Here is a 14,330-nt window from a genome sequence, read left to right as displayed (position 1 = left end):
ATTATGTATGATGCTCGGTGTTATGGTCCACTTCACAAATTATACCGTTCACAAAGCTCCGTCGTAAGACGGGTTCTATATCTGTAATTATCACATGAATATGCAGATTAATAGTGTGAATAAAGGAGAGTTATGGAACTAAATGTGACATATCCCCCTTTAAATTCTGACACTATTTCTCTTCATATTCATTCTTCTTCTCTTTATAATTGTTAGTATTATTATTACCTTTACGGTGATGACTGCCCATGTACAAATGTGACAAGTATCTAATGGCCCTGTACTTAAAGGGGTTGTCAGGAGCTTTAGAAACATGCTTTCTTCCAAAAACAGCTCCTCCTCTGATTGTTGGTAGTGCGTGGTATTGCACCCAAGTTTCACGGATTTCTACAAAGCTGAGATGCAATACCAGCACAAACCATAGTTAGATGTGGCGCTGTGTTTCAAAGAAAGCAGCAGTTTTTCAATCCCTTTAAATCATATACTACCATAACCATATTTAATCATAGTATCTCCAACAAGTCATGTTCTAAGCGGTATCTATATTTATGCTCAGACTATCTTCTCTATACGTGTATATATATCAGATCAGTGGGGAATTTTATATATACGTGTAAATGTATCAGATCAGTGGGGAATTTTATATATACGTGTAAATGTATCAGATCAGTGGAGACCGACAACCGGCAACTCCACCAATTAGCTTACAGTGCTAAGCAAAGATGGATCACAGTCATTGCAGCTTTGCCCCATTCAAGTGAACACAACTGAATTCCTCTGTTACCTCCAAAATAAGACCGACCCTGAGAGCCCTTGCATGATTTCTCAGTCTTTTCAGAGTATGGTTGAGCTATAAATCCTACCCCAAAAATAAGCCCCAATTAAGCACATTTACTGACACCTAAAAAGTCAGTTTGAAAGAAGAGAATCTCCCCTTCAATATCACACAAGGATTGCGTTTCTAGGCGCCACAGAACCAGATATCTTCAGTGTTAAAGTTACAGTCAGAATGTGATTTTCATACACCGCTCCAACCACTGACTGCAAATTTAATTGTGAAAATCTTTGGGGGTTGGAATTGATTAATTTGGGAACAGGGTGGCACAGGAATTGTCTCCACATTCATGAAGGCGAAATAGAGCTCTGTAGACTTGCTGTTAGCTGCGCTAATTGTGCACCAAAAATGTAGGATTTTCAACCGGCGCTACAATTTTACGTCCAAAAAAAGTAGTGAGTGTCTGAAAACCACAAAAGATTGTCTGAAAGCCAAAGATTGGCGCCGTCTCTTCATAAATAAGGCGTAAGAGGCGCAGTAAGGGGGGCGGGAATTCCAACATTTTTCTGATTGAAAGTCAATAATAAATGCCCTCCTCTGTGTCTGTAGCACCTAGAAACACAATCTTTGTGTGACATTAAAGGGGAGATTATCCTCTTTAATATGACAACAGGACTGTTTCAAGGTGTCACAATATAGATAGATCTGTTTAGAATGTACAAGAAAATGGACAAAAAGGAGGTGGCGGGATCTGCTGGGAAGTGGGAGCTGACAAATTTAATACCCTACATGGACAAGAGAAGCTCCTATAATGAAAGTGTCATTTCAAGACATGAGAAATTGGGACCAAATATTCTAAATTAAATAGAGTCACTATGGAACTGCTCCAAGGGGTGTATGGCATAAGGCCAAGGAATATAACCACTATGGATACCACATATTACTTGTACAAGCCCCACTCTGATGGCAGGTATTGCTGAAAGTCAGACCCCGACCAATCTGATACTGATGACCAGACAAACAAGCTGGGGCGTGCAGAAAATATTTCTATAAAAAACAACTCTATAAAAAATCATCAAAATTTGTTTTGTGGACCATAAGATTATGTAATAAGTATTCCTGGAAGAGTATCTGATATTTTGCACCCTCACTTGTATGTATTGTACTAACAGAGGCGTCTGCATAGTGATTGTCATTCAGTGCAGGACCCTCTGGTAAGATCTACATTATTAAATCTACTCTTAAATCACTACTCTCATAGGACTACAGAGTGAATATATTTTTGAGACAGCAATGGAACGACCCAAGACTCTCTTATAGTGAATATCCCGATGACTCCTTGGATTTGGATCCTTCCATGTTGGATTCTATTTGGAAACCTGATTTATTTTTTGCTAATGAAAAAGGGGCAAACTTCCATGATGTCACGACGGACAACAAGCTGCTGAGGATTTTTAAAAATGGAAATGTTTTGTACAGTATAAGGTAAGAGAACGAGCTCGTCTGTGTGGGAAACAGTCATCCACATATAGGTTACAACAATCCAAATAATAATTTGCTGCAAGTTTGAAAGTTTTACAAAGTCTTTCTTTATATCCTTTTTATTTTTACTTTTCTTTCTTTCCTAATTTCTTTACTTCATTGTTTTTATTTCAACTTTTTTTCTTTCTCTCTACTTTTTTTCTCTTCTTTTTTCTAAATGTCTTTCTTCATATATATATTTCTTACTTTTAACTTTTCTTTCTTTCATTCTAGCTGTCTCTTTCCTTTTCTTTTATTTCTTCATAATTTTTTCTTTCTTTTATTCTTTTGTTCTTATTCTTTATACTTATCTTTTTTCTTTTATTCTTTCTTTACACCTACCTTTCTTTCTTTCCTTGCCTCTACTTCCCTTTGTTTTCTTAATGTCTTTATAATATATTTTTTCTTATTTTTGCTTTTCTCTTTCTCTTCCTTCTCCATTTCCTACTTTTATGTCTTTCTTAATATTTTTTTCTTTCTTTTAACTTTACTTTTTTCATTCTTTTTGTCTCTTTTCTTCCTTTCTTTGTTCATGTATTTTTTACCTTTCCTTTTTTTTCTTTCTTTCTTTCTTTCTTTCTACTTTTCTTTCTTCATACTTTTTTCTTTGTTTATTTCTTTAATTCATTCATTCATTCATTAATTTTTTCTTCCTTTCTTTCTACTTTTCTTTCTTCATACTTTAATTCTTTCTTTCACGTTATTTCTACTGATTCATTCCATTAATTGCCTAAGATGCTGGTATTATATTTTTGACTTTATTCCAAATATTTTTGAATTTATGCCATTCCTTCATTCCTTTCTACTTTTTCTTATGTATTACGTTTTGATCTATCTATTTGTGGAGATTATTGGGGCAATTATTATCAGCTTTCAAATTTTTTTCCTCCCTTTGCTTGTGCCTTATTTATGTGTCCGTGCCACAATTTTGGTGATTTTCCGTCACTCTCGACTTGTTCTGTTTTGGGGCGCAAAATTGTGGCGCCACTTGTGAATCCGACACTTTTCTGCCACTTCTTTTTTTCTGACTCCTTTGGGGCCCAGTTTTTGGCGCACAATCACAGCAGCTAAAAGCTGGTCTATGGAGTTTTATGTCACCTTTTATGTCATGAATGTGAAGACAGTTCTTAACCTTTTTGTTCATGCGCCAAATCATTAATCCCTTGCGCCGCAAACTTACATCCCACGGAAAGATATAGCACGTTTCTAGCGCCTTCCTGCGCCCAAATTGATAAATGCCCCCCTCCCCCCCCCCAATAGATCTTCATTTTCTCCTTTGCTCATACACAGTGATTGTTCTTGAAGACTTTCCCACATGCATTTTCCTTTCTAAGTAACTGAACATTTAATCCTCCGTTCCATATCTAATGCTTGACAGCTCGTAGCCGCACTCCCAAATACAACCCTGAAAAGCATTTTGCATAAGTTTTCAAAATTTCTAACTTGGGAAAATGTCAAGCACATTATCCCCCAGTTCACTTCACAATGGCACCAAGTGCCTTGTATTTCTCGGTGAGATGGCATTTGGTGTCACTTAAGGAAGAGATGCCATTCTATCCTATGTAATGGTTTGACAAGCTGCACGCTAGTTCTCTCTTTGTAAGGGAATGTGCTCTGGTTGATGAGTGATTGAACAGTGGAAGAAAATATATTCTGATTTGGATCTTATTTTTAGTTATAGAGGAATTCTTAATTGTTTCTCATATTCATACAGAGCTGTCACCTACTGTGGAAGATACAGTTTTATTTTGTCGCTAAGAGATATGTCATAAATGTACATGTAATGAAAGCCAGTATTACCGTACGTGTTCTATAAGCTTGTATGGAACGGATAATTGTCTGATATTAAGTCTATAATTATACCAAAATAACTGCGGGAATGAGCTAATGAGTCCATGATAAAGCTTATAGGGACCTGTCACTTCTCCTGACGTCTCTGTTTTAGTAAATACTTGCAATTTCTATAATATAACTAATCAGATTCTCCATCTGTTGTTCCCTTATGTCTGTTTTTGCATAATTTGACATATGGGTGTTACCAGTTTGAGATGGGACATTGGGCAATAAGTGTTGGCGGTATTAAATGAATAGACACAACAGGATGATAATCATAAAATCCTTAAAGGAACAATAGGGGGATCGTTCAATGCAGAATTATGTCCTCTAGAATTATGATTTCATAAACATCAGAAGTATTTACTAAACCAGATGTAAAGAGGTGACAGGTTATCTTTTAATATGGTGTCTCACAAAAGACTTAGGTGGATTACTAAAATTGAAGCAACCCCTTTAAAGGGAATCCATAATCAGTTTGGACTATAATAATCTGCAGACATAGGTATAGACCCTGGGGAGCTTTGTATCTACCTTTGTGTGTGTAGTAAGTAGCATCAGGACTTAAAGGAAATCTACCACCAGGTTGAAGGATTGGGAACCAAGCACACTGACATACTGGTGTGTGCCCCCTCTGAAGGGATCTGCATTTTAGTTTCTTATACTCTTCTTTTTATGGCAAAAAGGTTTTAAAAATGATGCAAATGAGCCTGAGGGGCTCCAGGCTTCCTAATGAGCCTGGAGCCCCCCAGGCTCATATATATAATTTTACATTCTCTGTTCACTGTGACCTCTGGCTTCAATGATAAGTTGTAAGGTGTCTATAATGGATCTTTATTGTTAATCCTTGTTTCCTTGAGAGCCCAAAATGTTCCAATTCCAATTGTCAAATGGACTAAAAAAAAATTGTGTCCGGAATTAGAATTACAAAATATACCTGTTCTGACTTACATACACATTCAACTTTAAGAAAATCTACTAACAAAATCCAGCATGATAAACCAGGGACACTTACTCATAGATCCAGGCACTGTGACTGTAGTAATCTTCTTATATTTGTTATCCATGGCCTCTTTCTTTCAAAAATCAACTTTTAAAGTTATGCTACTGAGGGCCTAAGATTCACAGCCTGTTAGAGTGCGCAGGAGTCCTTCGCCCCTCCTCTGCTGCATTGAGAATACATCAGGCTCCAGTATGAGTATGCACAATTTTGGTGATTTTTATATGCACTATGCACCTCAGTACTTGGCTACTCTACTTTTTAAAGGTGTTTGCCCATGAAAGAAAGTTCTAAAATTTTAATCCCCTAATGATGTTTACACAATAGAGATAATTTTTAACCCCTTGCTTTACAATTTCACTCAGTTTTATTGATGTTTTAGCTCCTATCACTCAGTGATGGTCAGTATAATATTCCAGAGTGTAGGTGGAACTCTCTAAGCAGACACTTCATGATTCCTCTGTGCTATAAGATGCTGTGAGCTGACAATGTGCTTAGATTATCAGGGTACAGGTTTATATACACTTTAATTTAGCTTTTGAACGTTCTACTAGTATCTGACACACAGAAAAAGACAGATGAGACAGATCAAAATCTGCCTGACCATAGTCATGAGTTTAGGGTCATATCCAGGGGCAACCAAAATGTAAACACCAGGACTGATAGGCACAGGTTGGAATTATATTAGTGAAATGCTGTATTTTTGTTAATAACATTGAATTAGAGAATGTATTACTTTGTTATCCTGAGCATATTTAATAATTTTGCCTTCATGGCAATACCCTTTTAACTTCTATAGTCTGCCACTTTTTGGCTGAATGTCTCTGGTTCCTAGATTTTTATTTCAATAATACCATAGATAGTATGGAACTAACTTGTTTCAGTGCTGGTATCCCATTATAGTACCATGTTGGTGTTCAGTGAGATCCTTAGAACCAACCATTTTTTCATGAATGTTGGTAAAGATAGATATTATGTGCTGGATACATTTTATGCCCCTGTAGCAATGGGAATTTTTAAAAAGTGCAATGAGTAAGAAGTTGGTCCAATGCTTTTGTGGATGTAGTGTGTTTGGATATAGGGGGGCAGCACCAAACTGAATACAGGCAGTCCCCGGGTTACGTACAGGATAGGTTCTGTAGGTTTATTCTTAAGTTAAATTCTTATGTAAGTCGAACTGTATATTTTATAATTGTAACCCCAGGCAAAAAATTTTTGGTCTCTGTGACAATTGGATTTAAAAATTTTTGGGTTGTCATAAGAACCGGGATTAACAATAAATTTTAATTGCAGACCCCTTTGATAACTGTTATAGCTGATCATTGTAGCTTGGGACTTAAGTACAGTAAATTACCAACATCCAGAGGTCCGTTTGTAACTAAGGGTGGTCTGTAAGTCAGGTGTTCTTTAGTAGGGGACTGCCTGTAGTCACTCCTGATGAAGAGAAGTTCATTAATGTCCCAGAATTTGGAAATGGTCCCACTAGAAGCAGATTTGGCTTATAAATCTCTAAAGTCACCAAATTCATGTTTATTTGTAGCGAAAGAAGGAACTAATTGCAGTTGGGAATGTTGGTATCTCAGTACCAGTGATGTTGTGATATCAATTTACTGATTCATTAGCTAATCTTGTAGAAGAGCATGTCTGCGGTACATGTGTCCCGTATCATCTCACACAGCTGTTCTCTTAATAGGGGGGCGTATGAGCGTGCATCACTTAAATGTAAAAGCCCATAAATTATGTATACTATGTAGCATAAACTCAAAAACACGTTGGCAAATTTACATTAATCAGCAAATCCTGAGATCATTTAGAAGATTGTGCAGTCATTTCATTTTCCGAGTACCAAACTGCACATTGATTTTGTATGTAATACTAATAAATCAAAGGTCTAATATATTTATTTATATTTTTTCAGATTAACATTAACACTGTCTTGTCCAATGGATCTGAAGAATTTCCCCATGGATGTACAGACATGTGCAATGCAGTTAGAAAGCTGTAAGTATTGCATGGGATATATAAGATTGTTATTAAACCTGCTGATGATGATTTGCAATAAAAAGTCAATGGATCTGTATTTTTCTTCCTATTTTTTCTGTCTTTCTTGAGAGATTTTTCCGCAATTTTTCCGCTTTTTGGAAACATTTGTTTTTTATTCCAGATGTACTTGTTGTGGCAAATTACATTTATCATTTCAAATTGTCTCAAATTTGCAACACTTTTTGGCTCAAAAAACTCCAGATGAAACCATACTTAAGGAAAACTTTGAAAAAGTGACTCGAGACATTTGTGTGACATTTTTGGGACATTTGTAACAAATGTCTCAAAGAGAGATATGAAAAATGTCCCCCAGAAAAAAAGTGAGACTGATAAATTACCAAAGAAGCAGACTAAGCCAAAAAACTAGCCAAAACAAACAGAGATAAGCTAAATGACCCCCATTGAGTCATTGAATATGTAAATGTAGATATTTGTATACTCATAAACACATATACATACAGTGCCATATACAGACATGCAGCCTGTACACAAACAACCAGTATATACGTACCACACACGCACATACAGCATTTACAAACCCAATACTCTGGGTGTAAGGGCACCCTGACACTGCGGGCCCCATAGCAGCTGCTATGACTGCTACCGCTGTACTAATGCCCCTGCAGTGACCCCAACACCATGCTGGGTCCGCCAGGCACCGTTGAGGTGTTACTACATGTGGCTGCTCTCTGGAAGAGATGGTAAGGCGAGGTGCACACCAATTCGAAATAAGTCCAGGGAGTCAGGGTTTGCAGTGAACAGTTTCCTTCTTTATTGAAGAAATTCAGGGGCAAAATATAAGCAAATCAAAGGGCGGACTTCTCCTTTTTTCTCCCTGGCAGGAGAAAGGTTTTTAAAGAGATGAAAACCCTTAGCTAGCTGCCCCTCTCTTTCTCAGCCCGGTGCCCTGGTCAAAGCCTGGAGCTATGGCAAGGTCTATGGCAAAGTATCCCCATCTCAGCTTGGTAGAGACTTCTCCTACAAGCTCTGTTCCCTAACTACAGGATCCTATGGACTGGGAATGTTCTTTTTAAATACCTTCTAATGGGGGGAGGAGTGGATACATTTAAGCACAAACAATGACAAAGTATTCTCCCATAGACATACATTGAGTTCCCATAACATCCTATGGCAGCAAGTTTCTAAAGTGGTAAACAAGTTTCCAGACAGCATCTGTCAGGCTGTCTGGTTTTGTGGTACACAAGTCTGTTTTTCTACTTCCAAACTATTTTTACTACAACTTTGGAAAATTACTAGTTTCTCCTTAGTTAGGAATTTGTAGTCAGAAATGTCTTCAATGTTCATTATCCCTTTCTACAGCTCTATGCAGAAACAGCATTAAAGGGATCCTACCACCACAAATCTACCTATAAAGGTAGATTGGGTGGTAGGTGGATCAATGGGACGTGAGGATAGCCCTTTTAAGGGCTAATCCTCACGTCCCCACACTTTTTTGTTAACTTTTATTAGACATATATTCAAATTTACTTATGCGGCTACTGGGGCTATCCTCACGTCCCATTGATCCACCTACCACCCAATCTACCTTTATAGGTAGATTTGTGGTGGTAGGTTCCCTTTAATAAACAGCATGTATATTGCACTGCATATCATTATAATAGATGTTGAGATAATGCCAGAAGGGATTCTTAAAAAATATTGGTCTATATTAATACATAAAATTGTTGAAAAGTTAGATTAGTCTTATACCATATGACCAAGTCATCAAAGAGTCTAATACTGGATGGTAGTCTGGAGGGTCTGGTCTAACTGTACACCTTCTATTAGATGGATTAGTTTAAGAACAAAAATGTAAATTTTGGCTCATTTTGTGTAAAACAATAGGGACAATAAATGCACCACAATTTTGGTAAAATTTCCACAAAAGAAATCTCAAATGCTCTGGACAACATGTTCTAAATGTTTTAGACAATATCTAGAGGATGTTAAGACTAAGTATAGAAATAGTGTGTGGCTTATCAGAAAAGACTGGGGTATGGCCTAAGGTTTTAGATGTATATTTAGATGTATATTTAGATGTATATTTATTGCCTGTGTCTCTTGCACCAATGTTGCTTTATAATATGTAATATATGTAATAAGATGTGACTCAGAGGTCTCATTATGGATAAAGAACAAGATGTTTGTTCATCCTGGAACATATGATAAACCGCTCTCCATGGTTATTACCTAGTGTGGTAGAAGCTTCTAATAGATTCACTTTTAATAGTTACATTGATAAAAAGATGGGTTAAGTTAATATAGGCTGCAAAGCAAAGCTTGGATTGGCCACAGGAGATGGGTTATAACATGAAAACCCGTCAAATGACATAATGATGCGTAATAACGCAATAACTGACATCATGTCAAAGTAGGGAGATCATGTACTCAATAAAGAGTCATCAAAAAGTTATTGCACACAGTGATGTCACAGAGAAGGAATAATGCATAGGAAATTGATAATATGCACAGTGATATCACATTACTGCCTCTGATGTCACAGAAAAGAGAGAATGCACACAATGATGTCACAGAACAGGGATAATTCATCTAAAAAGGCATAATACACAAAGTGATATCACAGTACATGGTTACCATACACCGCAATGCAGGGGGAATATGCAATGTGACATTTCAGTATAAGGATAACGCACACAGTGATGTCACAGCACGTAGATTAGATACACAGTGATGTCACAGCACGTAGATTAGATACACAGTGATGTCACAGCACGTAGATTCGATACACAGTGATGTTACAGCAAAGGGATAATGTAGAGTGATGTCATAGAATAGGGATAGTATACATGGTGATGTCACAGTACAAGAATAATACACACAGTGATGTCACAGCACAGGGATAATACACACAGTGATGTCACAGTACAGGGATAATACACACAGTGATGTCACAGTACAGGGATAATACACACAGTGATGTCACAGTACAGGGATAATACACACAGTGATGTCACAGTACAGGATAATACACACAGTGATGTCACAGTACAGAGATAATACACACAGTGATGTCACAGTATAGGGATAATAACACAGTGATGTCACACTACAGCGATAATACACACAGTGATGTCACAGTACACTTTAATTAACACAGTGATGTCACAGTACAGAGATAATACATACAGTGATGTCACAGCACTGGGATAATACACACAGTGATGTCACAGTATAGGGATAATACACACAGTGATGTCACAGTACAGAGATAATACACACGGTGATGTCACAGTACAGGGATAATACACACAGTGATTTCACAGTACAGGGATAATACATACTGTGATGTCACAGTACAGGAATAATACAGTGATGTCACAGTACAGGGATAATACACACAGTGATGGCATAGTACAGGAATAATACACACAGTGATGTCACAGTACAGGGATAATATGCACAGTGATGTCACAGTACACTTTAATAAACACAGTGATGTCACAGTACAGAGATAATACATACAGTGATGTCACAGCACTGGGATATTACTTTACACTAAAAAGCCTTGATCATATGGTCTCCTAGCACTGGCACATTGCCCTCATAACTGCACTTTATATGGAATGGTCACTGCCCTAGTTGCCCCCCATAGCACCTGTAATGGCTGCTACCTTAGTTTTTAGGTTAAAGTTGAAGATTTTATGAAATTTCGCAGTTTTACAGTTGAGCAAGTATTTAGGAGAATGTGAATCCATTCAGATAATCACTGTTGCCATGACGACCAGGCAGATGCTGTGATTAACAAATTATGGATTTTCAAAGTACCAGAGCTAATCTGCATCCTGTGACTGAATCATTTCTAGATGGCCTATAGTATACAGCATCTTATATGATATATATCTTATATGACCCCAGGCAGAAATCTAAATGTCACCTTTAATGAATACATTTATAAAGATTGAATTTTTATCTCTCAGTTTGTATTGCTTAACACTTTGCTGTGCAGTGATTAAATTGATCTTAAGGAACATCTGCAATATAGTGAAAGTTACAGAAAGTTCTCTAATTTTGAACATTTGGAGAACTTTTATAATACTATATGGAAGAGCCCTGCACCTAATATTGGCTACGCTGTACATGGTGTGAACAAGGACATAGTGATATATAGTTGACAACTTTGAGTAGTACTTGCTTGAGTAGTACAGCTTAATGCAAAGTACTTGGAGGTGCCAGTCCCTATGTCCCTTTGGTACTTCTGGCCTTGGGCCTGTATCAAACCGGAGGCTTTGGGGCTCATGGGGCCAGCTTTATCCAATGACATAGAACGTCACTACCGTTTTCCAGGGAATTTTTCTTCCCTTCTTGCCAACTAGTCCAAGGAGGACAATCATTGGATAAAGTCGGTCCTGAGACTCCCTGGAACTTCCATTCGGATGCAGGCCCGAAAGTGGGAGTACCAGAGCAAATAAGGAACTTGGATCCAAAGCTGGAAAAGTACACAGTTATTTTTTTTATCAACTCAAACACCGCCCCCCTGGGGGTTTTCCATATTGATGACCTACCCTTTGGGTAGGTCATCAATATCTGTCCATGGTGTCTTGGAGGGGGGCAGGGACACAATTAACGTACCACCTAGCAATTATTGGGATCACTTGTACAAGCTTATGGTGCAATGTGTTTTACTGGCTGGTGCAGTGGCCAAGTGTCAGTCACACGTTGATCAGGTATTGATAATTGTAAATATTAATTAAATTTGTGAAAAAAAACCCCTTTAACTAAATAAGGTGTTCATGGAATACATCCAAAAATTATTCCTGTGAAACATCTAGATCGTTTAGATCTTCCACTAAAAATACAGTTAAAGGACATCCAACATCTGTTTAGTGATGGTAGATGTGTCCTTGTAAGAAGTTCCTGAGGAACGATGAGGACTTCTTTTATTATAACTGCATATCTTGGGATTGCAGAAATATAGAGTTATAAAAGTAAATGCTAATTACCCTGGGGCATTTAGGCTACGTCACCTGAGAGCCTCAGGGAGCCTTCTATTGTAATGTATGCACTACCCCTAGCACTGACGATCACCTATCTATGCGTTCGGGGGACGGAACCCGGCAGGGTCTTTGGCGCTACTGGGAGAGTGCATACATTAAAATACTGGGCTCCCTTAGGTGCTCGGGTGAGACGTAGCCTGAGAGCCCCAGGCTAATTTGCATAACTTTTATAACTCTATGTTTCTTACTAGGACACATCTACCATCACTAAACTGAAACTTTAGTGGTGCTAAAGTTTGTGCCGGAAAGCTTGAGGAAAATAATTTCCCATTGGTGATGCCCGTCATAGGTAGGTCACAGTCTTTAGACCCCTGGTCTCCTACGGCAGAATGCTGGAGATGTGACCAGTCCTGTCTGCATTAGATACAGTTTTTCCAAGTATGATATATTGTGCTGTATGACTATTGCTTTGTAGGATTTATCTACTTTCTGGAAAGGTGATTTTTATATTTACGAGGTCCACTGTAAACAACTAATATATTAAGCAAGTCCCAATATATAGAATACAGTCATTAGTGCCTTTAGCTACCATGATTGTATCCCCTTTTGGGGACTTTTAAAGGGAACCTGTCACCAGCAGCCCTATTTTTGTCTCCCCTATCAGTCGGGTTGTCCGAGGGCCAGGCCCCCCGATTTGTGTTGCATGCAAGCTGGCGCCGATGCGTCACAAACCCGGGGCGATTCAGCACAAAACAGAAAAATTTGCAAAACCCGATGGAAATGCGGCTGTGGGACCCTTAGTAAATGTGCCCCACAATGTTGCTCGCTGTCTCCTTTTCTCTCTGACCGCATCAGGCAGCATCTGCCTGAATCTGCGCCGGACACGCGCAAATGAAGTGGAGCCCGGCGCCTGGTCTCCGTATCAATCCGCGCATTTCCGTCCACAGATTCAGACAGATGCTGACCTCGCCGGAGCAAGAATTGCCTGGTGACAGGTTTGCTTTAAAGAATTTACCATTTAAAAAGAATTAAAGAAATTTACCAGAAAATTGCTGAATACCATAAGCCAGTGCCCAACTGATGTAACAGTGGGAATCCTTCTATCAATTCTTCGAGCTGTAGGAACCAAACCACATTAGTATTTGAACTTATAGTATTTTTTTACATACCACATTAGTATTGCTTTCCGTTGCAGTCATTTTTGTAAAATTGTGCTTCAGGACAGATAATGTGGTGATTGGGTTGGTGCTACACAGCAAATTTGTCAAATCAAAGATTTCTGTGACTATTTCTGCAATGTCAGCACAACCACAATTTCTGATGGCCCTAAATATCGGAAAGTGCTTCATTTAGTGTGACTGAAAGTCATGGTCACACTATTCTTAGGAGCGCAGTGCGAATCCAATGATTTACACAAGTGAAGGAACAGCAGGTCGCCAAAGTTTACTTTGTCAGTGCAACAGGATTTGAGACCAGTTCTTCTTGTAGTGTGAGTCTTAAAGGGGTTGTCCACTTTCACCAAATAATTGATATTGTTTGTTTAAGATAAAGTTATCCAATTTGCCAGTATACTTTCTATTTAAATTCCTCACGGTTTTCTAGATCTCTGCTTGCTGTCCTACTATAGAAAGCTTATATGTTTACACTAGTGAATAGAAATCTGTCCATGGTGATGTGTTGGACAGGCAGATGCACAAACCATTATTATCACACAGAGTAACAGGAGTTGTGTGACACTTACGGCCTGTGCACCTGCATGTCCATTACATCACTATGGACATATTGCTAATCACTGGAGTAAACACAGAAGCTTTCTATAAAATGACAACAAGCAATGATCTAGGAAACCGTGACAAATTGATACAGAAAATATATTGGAAAATTGTATAACTTTTCATTACACAAACAATATCAAATATTTGCTGAAAGTGGACAACCCCTTTAAAAGGGCTGCTTATTACTAAACTGTATGGCAAAAAAAGCACAAGGCATAAACCTCCCTCTACCAATTTTAATAAATTAAATTCCAAATTCTCTTCATTACTGGTTCAGTCCACAAATCGGGTAACACTAATGTGTGCAAGTCATGTACAAATGATCCTGCTAGAGCCAAACGAGGAGGCTCATTAGTAATAGACCTTGGATCCAGCGGTGAATGTGTAACTCAAACAAAAGGCAAAAGGAAAATAATGAAGAGTTTTTT

The 14,330-nt window shown here is 38.0% G+C and overlaps 1 protein-coding gene across 3 annotated transcripts in view; it reads left to right on the top strand.

The window, feature by feature from the left end:
• GLRA2 (glycine receptor alpha 2) overlaps window positions 1-14,330 on the top strand; it is a 118,831-nt gene that overhangs the window by 25,996 nt on the left and 78,505 nt on the right. For all 3 annotated transcript variants that reach the window (XM_072138469.1, XM_072138468.1, XM_072138470.1), the window contains exons 4-5: window positions 2,037-2,260; window positions 7,048-7,130. In XM_072138469.1, coding sequence (XP_071994570.1) covers window positions 2,037-2,260; window positions 7,048-7,130 — 307 coding nt within the window. The remainder of the gene's footprint in view (window positions 1-2,036; window positions 2,261-7,047; window positions 7,131-14,330) is intronic.

This window comes from Engystomops pustulosus, chromosome 2 (assembly GCF_040894005.1).
Source record: "Engystomops pustulosus chromosome 2, aEngPut4.maternal, whole genome shotgun sequence".
NCBI lineage: Eukaryota > Metazoa > Chordata > Amphibia > Anura > Leptodactylidae > Engystomops > Engystomops pustulosus.
Note: the sequence above shows the minus strand (reverse complement) of the source record. Positions and strands in the feature narration are given on the sequence as shown.